Genomic DNA, 20252 nt, shown 5'->3' with positions numbered 1-20252 from the left:
TCCAGGAATGCACGCGGTGCAGTACACCTCGGTCCAGGAATGCACGCGGTGCCGTGCACCTCGGTCCAGGAATGCACGCGGTGCAGTACACCTCGGTCCAGGAATGCACGCGGTGCCGTGCACCTCGGTCCAGGAATGCACGCGGTGCCGTCCACCTCGGTCCAGGAATGCACGCGGTGCGGTCCACCTCGGTCCAGGAATGCACGCGGTGCAGTACACCTCGGTCCAGGAATGCACGCGGTGCCGTGCACCTCGGTCCAGGAATGCACGCGGTGCGGTCCACCTCGGTCCAGGAATGCACGCGGTGCGGTCCACCTCGGTCCAGGAATGCACGCGGTGCGGTCCACCTCGGTCCAGGAATGCACGCGGTGCGGTCCACCTCGGTCCTCATCTTCATCCTTAGCAATTATTGATCCTCACAACTCTCAATCAGTAATAACTGTAACATTCCCTTCGCTCCCGGCAACTTTAAAAGTTCCACATTCGAGCTCATGTTATTTTCATTGCCGCCTCAGCAAACAGAGGCTCAACCCTGCTACCAGCTGCTCTGAGCTGGGCGAGCCCCGCCAGGGTCAGCCAGCCAAACTCCTCACTGCAGTTTGGAACTCAGCATGGCCAGACAAACTGAGGGTGCACCCTGAGGAGGAACCCAAAGGTCTAAATAGGAAAAGTGGTACAGGGGAGGCCGTGGGTAGAGACACCAGCTAGCTACCAAGCTTGAGACCTGAGTCGCCCACCCCTACCCCCACCCCAGATCTCACATGGTGAACGGAGAGAACCCCTTGTCCTCTGGCCCCTCCCCACCTCCACACCCCTGAAACACACCATCATAACTAAATAGGAAGAGGAGTAGGCACCGGCAGTGAGAGGATCCCTGAGGAGGGAGGAAGCCCTGTTCAGAGGGAGCCGTGGGGAGGACGGGGAGGGCCTGGGGTTGCCCATCACCGCTCACACGCTCACTCGCTCACACGCTCACACACTCACATGTGGCTCCCTACTCTCTGGGATGTGAGACCTCTGACATTTGATTCTGTCCTACCTTAATCTCAGCCACCCAAACAGGACTTTTAGAACTCAGTAGGCACAGAGCGCCGGCCTGCAGCACAGTGTATCACAGACGGTGGGTTCTGAGCCCCCCCCCCCCACCCGTCCCTTTCAAAGACGGTCTGAGCCACATCAGCAGTTTGAGGATTGGTGGCCACAGAGACGGAGCCCTCTTATTACATCACACGCCCTGCTCCCGGTTGCTTCCTCGCCTGGACTCCCACTTCAATAGTAATGGTCACCTGTGAGGATCTTAGGGCCAGCAAGATAGCTCAATGTTGTTGCCGAGCCTGCTGATGTGGGTTTCATCTCCCAGGGACCCGCTGTGGGAGGAGACAACAGACCCCCACAACTGTCCTCCAACTGCCACGTGTGTGTGTCATGACACACGAACTCCCACATACACACACACAAAAGTACACATTTGTCAAATAAATAAATAAGTTTTTCTAAGAAAATTTAACAGGATTAGTAAGAGAGGAAAACAGCCAACTAGTGGGCCACACTGCAGTGACCATGAGCCGCAGGACTGTGTGCATGAGACTCAGCTTCCTCAGCCTCCTGCAAGGCTTGGAGAGGAATCCTTCCTGCCCGCCCCCCCCCCCCAGCTCTGCTAGCAGCCTAATTAATTAAAACAATCAGTGCCGGGCTCCCTGGGTGCCTTGCTCTTCCCTCTATTATTACCTTTTAAACACAGCTCTAGCCACTGTGTAGGGTCCCCAGTGTGGAGCTGTGGGAACCTCAAAGGCATCGAGCCAGGCCTGTGCCAAACAGGTGCATCAGCAGCATTTCAATCATCCTTTAAATGTTCACTTTCGGTCACATGGAAGGTCCGGTTGACCACCAACCAGACATATGAAAAGCAACGCCCATTTCCAAAAGAAGATTTAAATAAAACACCTTGAGCCTAACTCCATCCTCAAGGCAGGTGCACAGAAGGTCAGGGACCAGGCACAACTGCTCAGAGCCAAGAGCCACACTGATGATGGTCCTCAAAAAGACACACAGCTGTGTTTCAAAGTCTGTTGTCTTATTCGGGGTGTTTTACAGAAGAAAGACTGGGTCTCTCAAGGTGATCAGCTAGGTCTCAGAATGCCTGCTCCCTTTCACCTCCCAGTTTCTCTTAAACTGGCTCGCCCAGAGCCTCGGCTGATGAGCTTCGCCACAGCGCCCTCTTGTGGCTGTATTCCTGGTGGCGCTGTTCCTGAGAGCTCACTTCTGGCTGTCATTACAAGTTAATTACCACCCTTTGTGGGAGTTATAAGGGGAGTACAGTCTGTGCAAAGCACAGCAGCTCGGGCAGAAAGATTTTTTTTTCTTCTCTTCCTAGGATGCCACCATCCCTCCCCCGTGCCCCATTCTTCTTAGTATTGGCTAAGAAGCAAGGCATCTAGGTCAGACTTCCTGGGGGGTGGGGGGCTGGGTCAGGACTGGCGAGTAGCCTGTCTGTGCCCAGGTTCTGTGTCACAGTACCCAATGCAGATTCATGCCCAGGCTGTTGAACACGCCGGGACCCCTCTAAGACGTGTTTGCTGTCGGTCGCTATCATTTTGACACTTTTCCTAAATAAATCAAAATGTATTGTTTGTAGTTGTCAGAAATAATTAAGTCCAAAGGAGCAGAGTGGCTGGGAGTGTCAGGACACGGTGCAGATGACACTGGCTCCTGTTTGTGACTGAGCCTAGCGGAAATGGCACCATGACAGGTCTATAGCCCAAGGCAGAGAGTAGGGTGAGGTGAGGTAATTGTCAGGCCTTGGTCACTTTCAGAAGGCCACGGCAATTGCAGCTGGTGGCTCCGTTTCCCAGATGGCATCTCCCTCCAGTGGCCCAAGATCTGAGAAGATCTTGTATGTGACTTTGGAACAAAGAGAACACTGGCCCAGAGCTGCCCCTCTCCCATATGGATCACAAAGGGACACACCCGAGGAGCCCACGGTTGTGAGGTCCAAAGGTGAACAGGAACTGAATTTTCCCACAGCCATGTGGAGGGATCAGGGGAGATTCAGGCTGTGTATTTGTCCAACACAAGCATACTTAAATTAGGTGACAAGATTAATGTCTCCTCAAAGATTCACCATTTCTTAATGGTATTAAGCTTTTAAAACATATCCCACTGTTCACTGGACTGAAGATTCTTTGTGCTCAGGTTAAGATTTCATAATAGATCTGGGTGAGGTGGTGCACACTTTTAATCCTAGCACTCAGATCTGGAAACTTAACAACCACCCACAACTCCAGCCCCAACCTCTTCGATGCTCTCTTCTGGCTTCTGTGACACCTGATGTGCGCGCACACACACACAACTTAAAATTAAATCTCTTTTTTTTTTTAATTCCTCTTACAAGGCGCAGGAAAATTCATGAGGCTTACAGGACTTGTGGGCTGTACATTATCACTCAGCAGCTGCCCACCAGAGGAGAGCCTTCAGTGGTCCAGATGCCCGCAAGATGCACAAGGGGATCCAGAAGTACAGATAGCATTTGCGAGTCCTCGCCCATGATGAGATGGGACTCCTTTCAGTACCTCAGCTGCTGTGACTCTCCTTGCTCCATGCACTGTAACCCAAAAGAGCCTCACTGGTTCACCAAGGTGCACTCGGATGGAGTCGCTTCTATCTGAGAGTGACAGGCACTCTCCAGCCTTGTCTTAGTCTTCTCTGGAGGGGGTCTTCACAGGTGTCACTGGTGTCTAAGGGCTTTCAGTGATGGCCCTGGGGACATGGGTGGACATGGGACAGGGTCTGCCATGGCTCCACACATGGCACTGTCCTCAACATGAGAACCTGAAAAACTTCCAGGAGAGACCAGCTCAGACCAAGATCACAATCCCAATGGCCTACTTTTTATAAATATAATAATAATAATAAAATAATTACAACAATAATAGACTACTTCAAATGCTGGGCGAAAGGAGCTAGGTGCTTCCACCAAAATATAAAACCGTGTTGGGCCAGTGAGGTGGCTCAGCAGATAAAGGCCCTTGCTGACAAGCCTGACAGCCTAAATTTGATCCTCAAGTCACATGAACCGGACCCACAAGTTGTCCTCTGGCCACACATGCACTGTGGCACATGAAATACACACATGAAATAATTAAGTAAATAAATCAATATATAGCTCAGCGGTGTAGCGCTGCCTACCATACTCAAGGTCCTGCGTTCAACGTCCAGCACTAACACAAAAGGAGAAAGAGTGTACACTTGAGGCGCAGATACATCTAATCTGATTTAAGTAGTCACTTGTGTTGGAACACCACATGGTTCCCTACAAATGTGTGACATTCTCGTGCTTTTATAATCAGTAAAAAAAAAAAAAGAAAAAATTTAAATTTAAGAAATAAAGTGTCAGTCCTAGAATAATGAGAACCCTGCTTTGTTTGTGCAGAATAACCTGTGGGTGCAGATGGAGAGCGCAGATGCAGCACCTCATGTGTGAAAACACACCAGGCTGTTGAATAAGATGACCTTAACACCCACTCGTTCTTGTCTTTATTTGAATACTTCTCACATTTTTATCTTTTGGACTGCTTAATGGGCAGGGCCATTGTCTGTTGGTGCGTGTATTTGTATGCAGTATGAGTGAGTGAACATGCGTGTGTGTGTGTGTGTGTGTGTGTGTGTGTGTGTGTGTGCATTTGTGAGTGGTGCACACGTTTGTGCCCACATTCACAGGCCATCTCGGGTACCACCCATCTTGCATTTTTTAATTATTACTTTTTAATTAATTTATTTATTCTCACCTTGTCTTTTGATACAGACTCTCTTACTGGCCGTGGATCTGAAAAGTAGGCTAGGCCACTTGGCCAGCAACTCAAAGATCTACCTGTCTCCGTGTTGGCGTTGAAAACTTTAAAAGTTCCACCCATGTTTATGTAGCAAGCTCTTTGCCCACTGAGCTATCTCCAGCCTTTCTGTCTGTGTGTGTTTTGAGGCAGGAACTCAGGCTGGAACTCAAGACCCCATTCGGGGACTCTGACACATGTTAGCACCCCTGAATGTCACTCAGCCTTCTAATGCAGGCGTGTACTCTCTGCACTCCATCTGCGGGGCGGCAGGCGGGGCCTGGCTGCTTAGTCCTTTTACTCTTCTGAAGACGAGAGCCAAAAACTCTTTACAGAGAATAGAGGAGATGGTGGAGACCCTGGCGGTGGAAAGACGTGGTGACCCGCCCACTGACAGCTTTATGAGTTCAATCTACCCAAAGGGCCTGCAAGAGACCCTATCATCTTATTAAAAAAAAAAAAAAAAGTCAGGGTCCAAATTTATCTGAGTTTGACATGAAACTATATTTTCATTAGAAACTTTTATAAACTGTGTCAATCACAGTGGAATTCTTATTAGTCTGGTATGGTTTTTTGGCAGTGGGCCTGTAGACCCCGAGGGACTTCAGTGTGAACTCCGTGCGTGCCGTGATGGCCAGATGCGCCTTCTGCAGCTAATGAAGGGCGTTTGTCTTCTGACAGCCTAGCTCGTGTGCAAACGCTGTGCCCGCTGCAGATGGGCGAAACTGCCAACCCCAGCCGCCACTCACCATTGCGTGCATGGGTGGGTGGGCTCCATTCCCATGGCCTCAGTTTCCCCACAATGAGACGGCTAATGTCTACCTCCCAGGTGGGACATACGCTAAACAATACTCTGACTGGGGGAGCCCTCCAAAGCATGTGACTGGGGGAGCCCTCCAAAGCACTCCTGTGACTGGGGGAGGGCTTTAGTGACTGACGCATTGTCGCTTCACCACCCCATGTCACAAATCACCTTAAGACAATTACACCCAAGACTTTGTAAATGCTGCCGAATGGGCTGGTACATTCCCAAAAGCAACACATTTGTCCAACTGTCTGCTGGGCCCTGTCCCCCGGGCTCTGAGGGAGGCAAAGCAAGGAGGACCTGCTGTGAGCCCCTCCCTCCTTTGGGCTTGTCTGTGCTGACATTTGCAGAAACAGAAGAAAATTAACTTGAAGGCTTTTCTTAGACAAACTAGGAGACTCTTATATCCCTCAAAGGCAAAAATAGTGAGTGAGGCTCAGCATTCGGTTCAGGCATTTGGCCCAAGAAGCATCCTGGGACACAGACAGGCACAATTTGCCAGACTCTTGTGTGGAGATGCTCCCCCAACCCACCCCACCCCCACCCCGCGGCTTGGGCGGAAGACACTGCCTTGGTTTATAAAGAAAGGGCCCAGTTCAAAGAGCGAAGCAGTGAGAGAGGCTGGGAAGGAAGCCCTGTCCTTCAAACAAGCTGGGGATGAAAGGGGTCAGGAGCACGTGACAGCGATAAAGCTAAGGGCGCAGTAGAGGGGTGTCCTCGCTGGGCGCGGAGCAGTGAGAGGCACAACTGAACCTCTGTTTTCTCAAAGTCTTTCGGGGGGGGGGTCTGCCCCCTCCCGTCGGGCTCAACCTTGAAGAATTTCTGGTAACGCCCCTCCCCCTCCGACAAGCGGGATGTCGCCTCCTGTTCTGGCGCTGAATATGCCTTTGGCTACGAGGTCTTTAACCCTTTTCATAAACTAAAAGATTCTATGGGACTCCAGAGTCTTCCCGGTTTTGGAAGACTTCTTCTGTGAGGCCCAGAACCGTGAAAAGTCCAGCTATCCTATAATAAACATGAGGCGGCGGTGTGAGAAATAGCTCAGCGTTTCTCAAAAGCTTTACCCCCCCCCCCCACGTTCACACTGGTGTAGCACTGGTGTGGGATCGTCCCCCACACACACACACAGAGACCACCGTCCTCTCCCAGCCTACAGACTCAGTGGGTCTCTGCCCTTGGCCCCACACCAGCTCAGCTCACAGCCCTGCCCACATTCACGCCCGACGGGTGCCGCTGAGGCCACGTTTTACATGGGACCCAAACTACTGGGTTCTTTACCTTTGTTGAAACAACAGAATCGACATGGGCGCCTGCTCCTTCTGGCTTCCTTTTTCCCTTTTCTTTTTCTTTGGGGGAGGGGACGCTTTTTGAGACAGGGTCTCTCTGTGTAGCCTTAGCTGTCCTGGACTCACTTTGTTGACCAGGCTGGCCTGGAACGCACAGCCATCCCTAGCGCTAGGATTAAAGGGATGCGCCACCACGCCCGCTTCCTTCTGACTTCCTGCAGGTTTGCTCAACTGCCTTTAAAAGGGCTCGTCCCCCGAAATTAGTTTCCCCTGGGACCTGACCAGGCATAGAGATGAGGCACAGCTGCATCCTCTCCGTGTGTTGCAGGACCCTGGGAGGAGCCAGACTCCAAGGTGGGGTGTGGCAGGTGTGGGATGTTAGCATTTCTTCCCATTCGCCTTCCTGACTGAGCTCAGACAAAGCAGCGGTGGGAGCCACGCTGCTGAGACCTGGCCCCTGTTCCTCCATGAGGTACCGCTGGTCTACTTCTAACCATAAGGTGGCACCCCTGCGCTTGGCCTGGGAGAGGCCGGATACTCAGGTGAGGTCCCACCCCCTCCCTCTAGGGGGAATGTCAACGGTCACAGGTGGTCACAGGCAGCCACGCCTGATCTCACAGGTATGAAGGTTGGCTGCAGAACACAATGCTTTGCAACAGTCCCTCTGGTTCCCAGTCGCTAGGAGGCGAGCAGCTCTGCTCTGCCACGCCCCCTCCGCCTCGCCACGCCCCCTCTGCCACGCTATGCCACGCTATGCCACGCTGCCACGCCCCTCCCCTCTCAGGCCCAGAAGTAATGACGTCTGCTGATGTGTTCTCAGCCCACTGAAACCCGAGCACAAGCAATCCTCTCTTTTTAATCTATCTAATCTGACATTTTGTTGTAGTGATGAAAAGTGGCTCGTGTACCATGTGGCTTATTTAAACTCTCGGCATCACCCAAACAACTGGCAGGTCAACTCAGCGGAATCCCCACTACAGGCCATACCTTTGCTGTTAGGAGACCAAGGCCCCACAACAAGTGGCAGGTCCATAAAACTAGGACTAAACCTGGCCAGCGTGACTCCCAGGTGGCGGTGGCTCTCCGCACAGCTTTGAGTTCCATAAGTGACAAAAGTCTAGAAAATCGAATATTAAAATTTTAAACAAATTATAAGTGAGAATGTGCCCGTGTCAGATGGATGGACTCAGTGTCAACAAAGGAGATTGCAGGGGCCGAGCTTTCACTGAAGGCAGGTCCCACACCTGAACCTCCAACCTTTTGTCTTATTTAATCTGATTGTCAACGCCATTGTATGGAGAGATACCCGAGCAATTAGTAAAGCCCACCCCATGACCGTACAGCTGTAAGGGCCTTCCCAGAGGTCATGAGGACCCAGAGGGCCTGCAATCCATGGATACCTTCAAAATCTGAGCAGATGACTGGCAGGTGGCAGGGTTGCGGAAGGCGGGGCCTGGCTGCAGGAAGTAGGTCACTAAGGGTGTGGCTCTGACTCTTCCCATTTTTCCTCTCCACTTCCTGGATATGTGACAGTCGGCCTGTCCCCCACCCGCCCCCCACCACAGGCCCAGAGACAACACAACCAGCTTGCGAGTGGTCTAAAGTCTCTGAAACCCTGAGCCGAAATAAGCTGCTCTCCTTTGAAGCTGTTTCTCTCTGGTATTTTGTCAGAATCCACAACCATTAAATTCAACAGTCTTTCTACAGAATCACCATTGCCGTTCCAGCATCAGAGGGTAGCAGAGTGGATGAAAGAAAGAGCGAGCCACGCTCTTGCTCCCCACCCCCTCCACCGCAGGGGGGCCCCCACCCCCTACCCCTCCACTCCCCACCCTCCCACTCCACCCCCACGCCACCCCACCCCCACCCCCGCCTTGTCCCACACATCACAGGGGCTTCAATTCTCTGGGTCAAGTGAACAGACAGTCCAGCCCAGAGCTCAAAGGCTTCCATATACATGGAAGAGCTCATCTCCCCTCACACAGTTGCTCACTCAGCTCAACAAATATGTGCATGAGTTTATATTCCCTGGAGCCTCAGCTGTGTGTAGAGCCAAGCCATAAAGGACACTTTAAATACAAAAGGCAGAGAGCTAGCACCAGGGGGTGGTGGTGGTGGTGGTGTGTGTGTGGGGGGGGGGGGTGGCTGCCCACAAGGCAGAGAGAGCTCACCCACTAAAGGCACTTTCAGGTCTGGATTCACACAGCACTGTGGCGATTTGGTTGGAACATTCCAGCAAACTGAGAGCATCCTTATTGGATGTATATGTGAGAACAGGCAGGTCCAGATTTCTCATATTTCAAACTGAACCATGAACCACAGAGCCTCACCTACCTTGTGTGGATGGATCATATTGAGGAAGCAGAAAAAACAATGACACTTCCCCAGGACACAGCTCCCGTAAAACAACCTCCTGGCAATGAAAATAAAGGTTTGCAGGCAGGGGGCACGTGAGGCTGGTGGTTTAGTGATGCAGGAGGTTAGCCAAGATGGTAAGAAGGTACAGTGGCTTGCTGCCAAGCCTGAAAACCTAAGTTCAAACCCAGGGGAGGGAGGGAAAAGGAGAAAAAGGTTAAGTCATCTGGAATTTTCATCTATTGAGGCTTTGGAGGGTATGGCTTTGGCAGCCATATCCTATTACTTTGCAGCTGGAAAATTCTGTATGCCAATTTCTACTCCTGTGAAGCCAGAGACCCAGCCTCCTCCCTGTGAAATGTCCCAGGTTGGCTTTAAGCCAAGGGGACAGGCTCTGCCCACCAGCCGCTTTCCCAACAAAGCCAATGGCCGAGTCTTCCCAGGGTCCTCTGCTCTAATCGGCTCCACGAATAGTCTCCTGATCTTTTGTTTTCCAGCCTTTGTAATGGTGGGAGTGGGTCTCTGGAGTGTGTGCCCTTGGGTGCTCCAGCTCTCCGGCCCCTTCCTATGTCCCCTCAGGATTCTTGGCGCCACACTATGAGAGTCCCTTTCCTCACCCTGATAGACAAAGCTTTCCAGAATCATGGGCCAAAACAGATCTTTTCCCCCTTAAGTTTCTTTTCTCCTTGGTCACGATGACACAAAAGGATGGGTGTGGAGGTGTCATCTGTGCGATTCACACTGAGGAGTGAATCGCAGCCTCGGAACCCTGCAGAAAATCTGAGAGCAACAAGGGTCCACGGGCAGGTGGATTCTTGGGGGCTTAATATTGCCTTGGAAGACCTAGCCGACGAACAGGATATTCTCCACCGTTGAGTGAAGAGTGAGATCTGACTCTCACACGAATTCTGGTGCCCCTTTCTGACCACGTCCCCTGGATGGGGAGACCTGGTGGCACTCAGAGGAAGGAAAGCAAGTTACCAAGAGACCCGATATTCTAAGAGCATATATAGGGGGAGGAGGTCTCCCTCAATCACAGACACAGGGGAGGGGAGAAGGGGGGAAGTGGGAGGGAGGGAAGAATGGGAGGAAACAGGGAAAGGGCTAACAATCAAGATATAATATGAATAAATTAATAAAAAAAAGATTGCCTTGGAAGAGGACAGATCAAAAGCAGACTCCGAGGCTCCTGTAATCCAACGCCACAGACAAGAAAGGATCTTTGCCCTGTCAGCCACTGATGTAAAGGGACTGGGGACAGGGAGCACAGCTGATGGAGGATGGGTGAATGCTGGTCCTGTGGGTTGTGGGGCTCCTCTAGAAGTCAAGGGAGGTGGCAAATCTCATCAGACATGCATTCTTGGCAAACGCTGCTGCCCTGACTGTGACCTCCACGTGCTGCCAAAGCCAGTTTCCCTGGAAGGGTGTCTGAGACACGAGGTGACAGTGGCAGCCTTGAGAACTGCAACACCAAAGTACTGGGCTATCGGTCACCTGGCATATTTGAAGGCTGACACCCAGAGGGCAGAGAGCTCAGGTCTTGGGCCACCCCAGAAGGAAAGCATGTCGGGAAACTCTTAAAGTCATCCATAACCCCGCTGTGTCCCTTTTAAATAGGTCTGCCTCTTTTTTTTTTTTTTTTTTTTTTTTTTTTTTAACCATATTCGAAACAATTCCAATACAGTGTCCTTTTGCAACTTCTTAGAGGCAGAAAATCTGTCCTCTTCCCTGTCCTCTTCCCCATCTCTCCCAGGATGGACTAGAGACCTGCTCTCTCCTGTTCAGTGAAGTTTCCTGTGTGACTCTGTGATGTGAGCTTCTGATAGCTGTCATCTGACTTTGCCCCATGTGTTTCCTGGAGAGACTCTGGCAGACTGGGCCCCCATCTTGTCACCATCTTCCAAAAGCCCTTCAGTATTTTCTGGTCAGAAAATTGGTAACAACAATGGGAAAAGTAGCCAATGCAGAGGAGGACTCAGCTGTGGAGACTCGGCGTGGCAATCAATCTGCAGTGTGCTGCACTGCTCCACGCCAGGGGCTGTGCCTGCACACTCACATCTGTCAGCCCACCTCCCCGACATCAGCTCCCTCATTCTCTGCAGATTCCATAAGCAAATCTACTTTCCTGAAACCATGCCTTCCCCATCCTCACATTAAAGCTCTCCATGGGGAATTAAACACAACAATATTGTTACACGTCAGTGTACGAGATAACAGGAATATATGGGTGTCGTAATGTCAAATATCTCTATCCAGGGTCTGGGGACGTCATTGAATCTAACTTCATAGGTTTCAAACAGTTTAATCAATAAAAAGACAGGAGAACTTAGAAGTTTCTCTGTCTATACACCGTCTAAGGCGCGTTGAGGTTCATTAGAGCGCGTGGTAGTGTAGGGACAACTACACTTTGGGGGAAGAAGTCTGTCCCCCACCCCCCCATGTATTTGTACATGGTTGCCCTAGAACATTTCACAGTGACAGCCACAAGCTGGTTTACAGCTGTAATGGAGCCTGCAAGACAAGATGACCTTTCTAATTGCCATGGCAAAGAGCACAGTTGTAACTGACTTAGAAACATACCGTAAACTCATTATGCTAAGAAAGAATAGCTTCTACTTTTGGGCTCACTATGAATATTAATGTCAGGGCTCTTGATGAAAAAAAGAAAGTGTGCTCTAGATTTTATATTGTATAAACCCTTTTAATACCAAAGAGGGTGTTATTTATAGTCTGCAGGCTTCTGCATAGGTGCCACTACGAACCCATTAAACACGGCGGAACAAAATGAGCAGTCACGGAGCATTAAGGCAGCAACAATGACCACCTTTCCCGAATCGGGCCAGAAAACAAGAAGACATGAGCTGCACATGTAGCCAAGGAGGACAGGGGACTGACAAGGCTGGTCTTGAGCAGACTCTTGGGGGCAATAAAAGGCACCAGAGGGGATGTTGTGTGAGACTGATGGGCATGGAGCCAGAGGGATGCAAGGAGTGGGTGGTGGAGGCAAAGGATGCAAAGTCCTCCAGAAGAGGAGGGAAGGACCATGGAGGAGGAGGTGAATGAAGAGACAAACAATGGCGAGAAGACATCTTCCTGTCGCAAGGCCCAGCAGCACCTCACGCCTGTGTCCACAGAGACTGGGAGGCTCGCCAACTCCACACTGGAGACCCTTGACCTCTGGGCACAGGTAGGAAGCTGCTGAAAACCTGTTTTGCCCATGACAGTTTCACAGGTCATCGTGCCCCTCGCCCTGTCCCCCCAGCCTTCAACGACAAATGTGGCACTTCAGCTCCCTCCAGCCCAGGAGATCACAGCACAGTTAGGGAAGAAAATAATCCCTATGGTCATGAAATGCTGCTTTAATGGCTCTAGCAAAGTGTCCAGGAAATGAAAACGGAAGATCAGCATTTCCCCGCCAGGAGATGCGAGCACCTCTCCCCCTGCACTTTAATGGTCAAGCAAGCATGAGAAAAACCCTTGCTCAGAGTTAATGAAGAAGTGATTTGGTCTAACTTCAGCAATTTCCTGGGCAACCTATTGCTCTTTGATGGGCTTCTGGCCATCACTGGCTGCCACGTCATCCTGCTTGTCCTTGGCTATGTAACTGAGGCTGAAGGATACGCCTTGCAGACACGCAGGATATGAAGCCAGGGAACATGGAGGTAAGAAACAGAGCCATAGACTATGGAGGCAGGAACTCGGCCGCTTGACAATGAAAATCAGCATCCTTTGTTCATCTCAATCACTTTCATTCTCACCTAGTTTTGACCCTTTAGCTTTTGCGGTGCTTCCCTTTCTACATCTTGCTTTTGTGTTCCTGACTCCATGCTCTCTGGCTCTGTTTCCTAGCTCCATGTTCCTGGGCTCCATGTTCCAGGGCTCCGTGTTCCCTGGCTCCGTGTTTCCTGCCTCCATATTCCCTGCCTCCAGGTGTCCTGGCTCTGAGTGTCCTGGCTCCATGTTCCCTGGCTCCGTGTTTCCTGGTTCTGTGTTCTCTGGCTCTGGGTGTCCTGGTTCTGGGTGCCCTGGCTCCATGTTCCCTGGCTCTGTGCTTCCTTGGCTGGCTCCATGTTCCCTGGCTCTGGGTATCCTAGTTCCATGTTCCCTGGCTCTGTGTTCCCTGGTTCTGTGTTCTCTGGCTCTGGGTGTCCTGGTTCTGGGTGCCCTGGCTCCGTGTTCCTTGGCTGGCTCCATGTTCCCTGGCTCTGTGTTCCCTGGCTCTGTGTTCTCTGGCTCTGTGTTCCCTGGTTCTGTGTTCTCTGGCTCTGGGTGTCCTGGTTCTGGGTGCCCTGGCTCCGTGTTCCTTGGCTGGCTCCATGTTCCCTGGCTCCGTGTTCCCTGGTTCTGTGTTCTCTGGCTCTGGGTGTCCTGGTTCTGGGTGCCCTGGCTCCGTGTTCCTTGGCTGGCTCCATGTTCCCTGGCTCTGGGTATCCTAGTTCCATGTTCCCTGGCTCCATGTTCCCTGGCTCTGTGCTCCTTGGCTGGCTCCATGTTCCCTGGCTCTGTGCTCCTTGGCTGGCTCCATGTTCCCTGGCTCTGGGTATCCTGGCTCCATGTTCCCTGGCTCCATATTTCCTGAAAACCTTGTGATTTTGAAGGCAAATGACAGGGTCGACAAATGAACTAGAACGAAAACTAGAACGTGGATCCAGGCTGGTGGCGCAGCCTTTAACCCCAGCACTCAGGAGGCGTGGCGTGTGGATCTCTCAGTCTGAGGTCAGCCTGATCTGCATAGGATCATAGGATGCATAGGATAGCCAGGGATACACAGAGAAACTCTGTGTCTAAATAAAAATGATAATAATTAAAATGTAAAAACCTAGAACATGGTATGTCCTATGTAGGGTTAAAAAAAATACCAAAACAACTGTTTCAAGTAGGAATGAATGAACTGTCTCAACTGAATGAAAACCACACGGGAGGTAACACACAACGGGAACTGAGGGATTTTAGGGGCCTTTGAGGCAGGGAGATGCTATGATCAACTGTCTTTTTGGCTCTTTTAGGAAGCCCATCACATCACATCTTATCCAAAGTCATTAGGACGTGACATTAGCACAGATTTCTGTCTTGTTTTAGTTTTTATTTATCTCCATCTTTGTTTTCAGTAGGTGAGTTTCCCAGGTTTCTTGTTCTTCCTGCCCTCATCCTGAGAGACAACGAGTCTGACTCTTGTGTTCTTATCTATCATAGAGGTTTCCTGGAAGATATTGGTAAGTGTTGGGGGGCAGTGTCTACATGTGCAAAGTATGAGCTCATGGGCTCTCTAAATGAGACATCACAGCTACAGATGCAAACACCTCTCCAAGAGCTGCACCCTGGACATCAGAGTAAAAAGAACCCACATCCCTTTAGTTTCCTTCTGTTGACTAAGTCAAGTTCACAACTGAGGAAGAAATCCTAACCAAACGTAGATCTTGTCCATATGGACATCTGGTCAACCCCTAGCCATCAGTAGAAAACTGTCAAGTCACTGCTCTTATGTCATCCCATCTGATCTCCATCTCCCCAGTCCTTGAAAGGAGACTAAGCACGATGCTGTGGACCAACAGCCCAGAAATATTAGACCCTGCCCTTTGGCCTTCTCCCCGAAAACCACTTTATGAGCCTGATGATCCCCCACAGGGGTCCTGAAGGCTTTCCAGCTGTAAGCCCAGATCTACTCAGGCAGCCTTCAGAACTAGGGGAAATGCATTACATGCTAATGATGTCCTATTTAAATTCTAGCCCTGATTACTCTGTGATGAAATTTCTTCCCTCCACACTAGTTTCTTTATATCTGAGTTCTAGTATGAAATCAACCATGTTAATAAAGTATAATACAGATTACCAAGTTATACACAGGAGATGGAGAAATGGCTGTATAAATCTTAAGGTTCTGTTTTTTTCTGGAGGAAAACCCTAAAATCGGTTACTGATTTTCACCACCCTACTCTTAGTTAAAAAATTGAAATGCATATTAGTGAAAGGCTGCTAGTTAATTTCTGTAAGTGTTCAGCGGGCTTTTCACTTTACTCTGCTATATGAAACATTCCTCAGAATTCACATGTATGGCTTGAAGTCTCAGACCTAAAGTCTTTCCCCCCTGCTCTTCATAGGAGTGTGCAACCATAACAGAAGCCTATGGGTTCAAAGGCGGTCATGCCTGTCTCTCTTTGCCCTTGAGACTGTCATGTTTATGTGCATTTGCTATCATCCCAACCTATTCAACTCAGGGCTGAGAATGCAGCCCAGCTGGTAGAGAGCTTGCTTGGCACCACAAAGCCCTGTGTTCAACTCCAGCATAGCACAAACTAGGTATCAGGTACTACACGCCTCTAATGCCAGGCCTCAGGAAGTAGACGCAGGAAGATCAGGAGTTCAAGGCCATCCTCAACTACAGATAGGCTCAAGACTTAACTACAGGAACCTATCTCAAAAATAAAGCAAAAAAAATCACTAGCCAAACTGGACTGCTCCATCATCTTCAAGAGTCAGCCTTGTCACTGCTCTCATTATACCGCAAAAGAGATCCGAGGTCCACACCCACAGTCCAAAACAAGGAAGAGAGAACAGACACTTTACACTACTCTCCTGCCCCCAAAAGTGAGCAAAGGCCTGTGGCATAAGGCCACCATGCTGGGTCCTGAAATAACCCAGTAAGACTGAGAGGAAGCATTTGGTTCTTGGAGAATTCACAAGCTAACCAGGGACAGAAGGACAGAAGGCACAATGCCATCTCCATGGTGACACAGGCTGGTCCATCTCTGATGGCCATCATAGTTACTTCCTACCACTAAGAGCTCTCTGTGTGAACAACCCTGCTGATTGGTCCTTGGGACCAGAAAAGGGTTGACTTCTTCTACAGAAACAGAACCCTAGACCTTCACAGGGCACTCCGCTGCCCAGGGTAAGGACAGCTCCCGTCACTCTTGCAGTTGATTACCATCATGTATCAAGGTCAAGTTCACAATGATGTGACAATGGTAAGTCATTTGCAGATTCCTTCAGGGAGCTGTGAAGGGGACAGCTATGTTCTCTTTGTGCCTTCTGGCTGGATCTGGCGCCTACACGCGTATCATCTAATAAGGAGCTTAGAAGAACAAGAGAGTTCAAGTTCCTGAACTTGAGAACTTTTCATCCATCCCAACACTGCTTTCTCCAACCCTTGCAACTATTGCTGGAAATCAGGGTTTGCTTTTTTTTCAATGTTTTATATTAAGGTAAAGATATAGCACTTAGTTAAAGTGCTTTGTCATGTAAAACAAGGACCTGAGTTTGATTCCCAGAACCCACATAAGAAGCTGGGTGAGAGCTGGAGAGATGGCTCAGCGGTTAAGAGCACTGACTGCTCTTCCAGAGGTCCTGAGTTCAATTCCCAGCAACCACATGGTGCCTCACAACCATCTATAATATGATCTAATGTCCTCTTCTGGCCTGCAGGGGTACATGCAGACAGAGCACTGTATACGTGATAATAAATAAATCTTTAAAAAAAGAAACAGCTGGGTGAGATGGTGCACACTTGTAATCCCAGGCCCTTGGAGGCAGGTACAGGAGTAACTCTGGGCCTTTCTGGACAGACAATTTAACCAAATTGGTAAGTTCCAGGCTAGGGAGGACCTCAAAGTAAAAAAAAAAAAAAAGTCTAAGGTGCCTGAGAAACCACATCCGAGGTTGGCCTCTGGCTTCTACTCACATGGGCGTGCATACCTAAACACACACACACAGACGAACATAACGCTGCATATTGCTCATTTCTTAATTTTATCTTAATATATTTTATCTATGGGCTACATAGATGGCTCAGCAATTAAACACATACGCTGCTCTTACAAAAGACCTGAATTCAGTTCTCTCTCCGCATCCAATGTGGTGGCTCACAGCTGCCTGTAACTTCAGCTCCAGGGAGTCCCGGTGGCCTCTCCTGGCTTCCAGGGACACTGTGTGCACAACCCTCTCCCCCAAGACACTCACATAATTGTTTTTAATTTTTAAGACTTAAGAAATAGATATTTTATTAAGACTAAAAAGACCGTGGTCCATCCATGCCTACGCAAACCCAGATTTGCCTTTCTTGCTTGCCTCAGCTACGTTTGACCTTGAATACAGAGTTCTCTCTGAATCGCCAAACCTCAAGATGCAAAAACAACTGAGTCCAGACTGTGGCCTGGTCTCCTTGCATTTCAGTAGATGAAAGCGTCATTTTGCTCAGGGATTTCTTTTTTTTTGGCTTTAATTATGTGAATGTATATACATCTGTAGGTTTGCACATGCTTGTGCAGTGCCTGTGGACATAAGAAAAAGGTGTCACATCACCCCCAGACCCACACGACATGAGAGCTGAGGACCAAACTCGGGGCCTCTGCAGAAGGAGTGCATACACTTAGCCACTAAACCGTCTCCCAGCCCCAGAAAGTCATTTTCTATTTCTTTGTTACCCGCGTTCTTACCAACACTGGATTGTTAATTTGGGTGACCCAAACCCACATCTCCCCAGACTGCTTAAAACCGAGTTTCAGCGCCAGGCACATGTGAGCAAACACACAGGGAGAAGGTGGGTGACCCAGCGTAATGCTTGCAAGGAGCTCTAAGATCCCTGCCACGAGCCATCTGCAGCTTAGCGTCGTCCTGTGTAACAATCTCCCGTGCCATTTATTTATGTTTTATTCATCATCTTGAAAGTATTTAGTGAAGTAACAATGATGAGATTCAAAAATATTGCACAGTGCTTAAAAAAAAAAAAAGAAGACATTAATGGCTTTCAAGAGCTCACTCTATTCAAATGAAAATATCGCTGCGTTAGATTTGCTCAAATCTGTTTATATCTTCTTTATTCTTAGATATGACCCATTCCCTCATTTTGTGTAAAAACTGAGTGATAACACTGTGAAATATTTCCGTTTATCTTTTTCATAGATCTTTTTTTTTTTTTTTTTTTTAAATCAACAGCAAAAGTCGGCTGGAGATCGCTCTGCTTGACTATCTCATGACAAAGCGAGCCAGCCTGCAGGGCCTGAGGAGCCTGGAGCGCCCCTCAGCACTGTGTTCATGGATGCTCCACACACAGCCTTGGGCTGCATATTTGGCCAAACGAACAAGCAAATAAATAAAACACTTGGCCCTTGAGGGTGAGAGGAGAGAAAGAGGAAACGGCTCTCAATGGGCAGAGAGTTGTGCAAACTGCGGGGGAAACAACTTCTGAAATTTGTCCTTTGTGTACAATGCACAAGAACAAACGTGTTTTGTTGTTGTTGTTGTTTTTAACATTTTAAAGAAACTTAAAGGGGAGGCAGAGAGATGGCTCAGTGGTTAAGAACACTGGCTGCTCTTGTAGAGGACCCGAGTTCTGTTTCCAGCACCCACATGGTAACTGTAACACCAGCTCCTGGGGGGCTGATGCCCTCTTCTGGCCTCTACAGGCACTACACTAACATGGACACACACACACACTTTAAAATAAAAGTTAATTTTTTAAAGTCAGCACCTGTGCATGCCAGGCTGTTTATTATGTATACAGTGCTCTGCCTGCATGTACACCTGCAAACCAGAAGAGGTCATCCGATCACATTACAGATGGTTGTGAGCCACCATGTGGTTACTGGGAACTGAACTCAGGACCTCTAGAAGTATAGTCAGTGCTCTTAACCATTAGCTGAGCCATCTCTCCAGCCCCCAAAATTAAATATTTTTAAAAGAGAATTAGAAGAGGTAAAGGAAATAATGCTTGGCTCTGTGCTGTTGAACCTGCTGAGACTGCATCGGCAAGAGACTCCATGACCACTGACCACCTGATTGGTTCAAACATGCAAGGTACAACGCCCCACACAATCCTTTAGGACTTTAAAACATAGTTTGTTCATCCCAAAATGACAGGCAACCCTCTGCCAGCTGAGTCACAGTTCCTTATTTGGACTTGAACACTGATCATCTCTGACACCAATGTGTGGAATATTTAGGTGGTGTCAGTTAAGTATAGCATGGGGTACATAGCACGCTGGCCCTTCTGGCATGCCAGCACCACTGTCACCTGTGTCTTTCTCCTGAGGAGAAAATCAAGCCTCAAAGAACACCCCGACATAAGAGCCACTCCCCATCCCCTTCTCCATGCCCCAGAGTCAGCCTATGACCTGCATCCTAGAAGACTGAACCATGGGAGACACCTCCAGCTGAGGATGTGCTCCCAGGGGAGGAAGGTCCACAGCCCACATGTCCATCAGCAAATGCAGAGCAGAAAATGGGAAAAGTCAGAGGAAGCGAAGAGCAAAGCAAAAGCTGATGGGTGACCCTACCCCGGCTCTTGCTGTCCCCCCCCCCCCCCCGCCCGCCCTGTGAAGTGGCTTGATGCTCTGTGACATCATCTAGCCAGACTGTCCAATAATATCCGCCATAACTTGTCCTGAGGCCATGGCTGGGAGATACTCACTGTGGGTGGCTTCCTGGAGGGCCAGGTCCTGCTTGCACCTGATGTAGTCCTCTTTGACACTGCCCAGCCGTCTGACACTCCTGGAGTTGAGTGCCATCAGCCTGCCCAGGAGTGACTCGAGCCCTTCCCGCTCCGACAACAGGGCCCACATCTCCTCTGTGAGCTCCTTGGCTGTACAGAAGTGGCTTCCTGCAGCACAGGGTGGGGGAGAGGAGGAAAGGAGATTGTGTGTGTGTGTGTGTGTGTGTGTATGTGTGATTTTTAATATTTGTATTCTTTTGTTTGCTTGCTTGTTTGTTCAAGATAGGGTTTCTCTGTGTGTCTTTAGCTGTCTTCAACTTGCTCTGTAGACCAGGTTGGCCTGGAACTCCCAGAGATGTGCCTGCCTCTGCCTTGCCGAGCGCTGGGATCACAGGCATGCACCACTGTACCTGGCAATGTTTGTGTTCTTTGAAAGTTTCATACATTTATACACTGCATGTTGGCCGCATCTACCCACCGTTGCCTTCTTTGGCCTCCTTCTATGTCATTCTCCAACCTCACGATTAGTGCCATCCATATGTGTATACATGTGG

The 20252-nt window shown here is 49.6% G+C and overlaps 1 protein-coding gene across 1 annotated transcript in view; it reads right to left on the bottom strand.

Annotated features, from left to right (window-relative positions):
- Disc1 (DISC1 scaffold protein) overlaps positions 1-20252 on the bottom strand; it is a 189741-nt gene that overhangs the window by 81440 nt on the left and 88049 nt on the right. Inside the window, exon 8 of the mRNA XM_051168873.1 lies at positions 19678-19866. Within this exon, the coding sequence (XP_051024830.1) occupies positions 19678-19866 (189 nt within the window). The remainder of the gene's footprint in view (positions 1-19677; positions 19867-20252) is intronic.

The sequence above is a fragment of the Acomys russatus genome, chromosome 26 (genome assembly GCF_903995435.1).
Source record: "Acomys russatus chromosome 26, mAcoRus1.1, whole genome shotgun sequence".
Lineage (NCBI taxonomy): Eukaryota > Metazoa > Chordata > Mammalia > Rodentia > Muridae > Acomys > Acomys russatus.
This window is presented reverse-complemented; position numbering and strand designations above follow the sequence as displayed.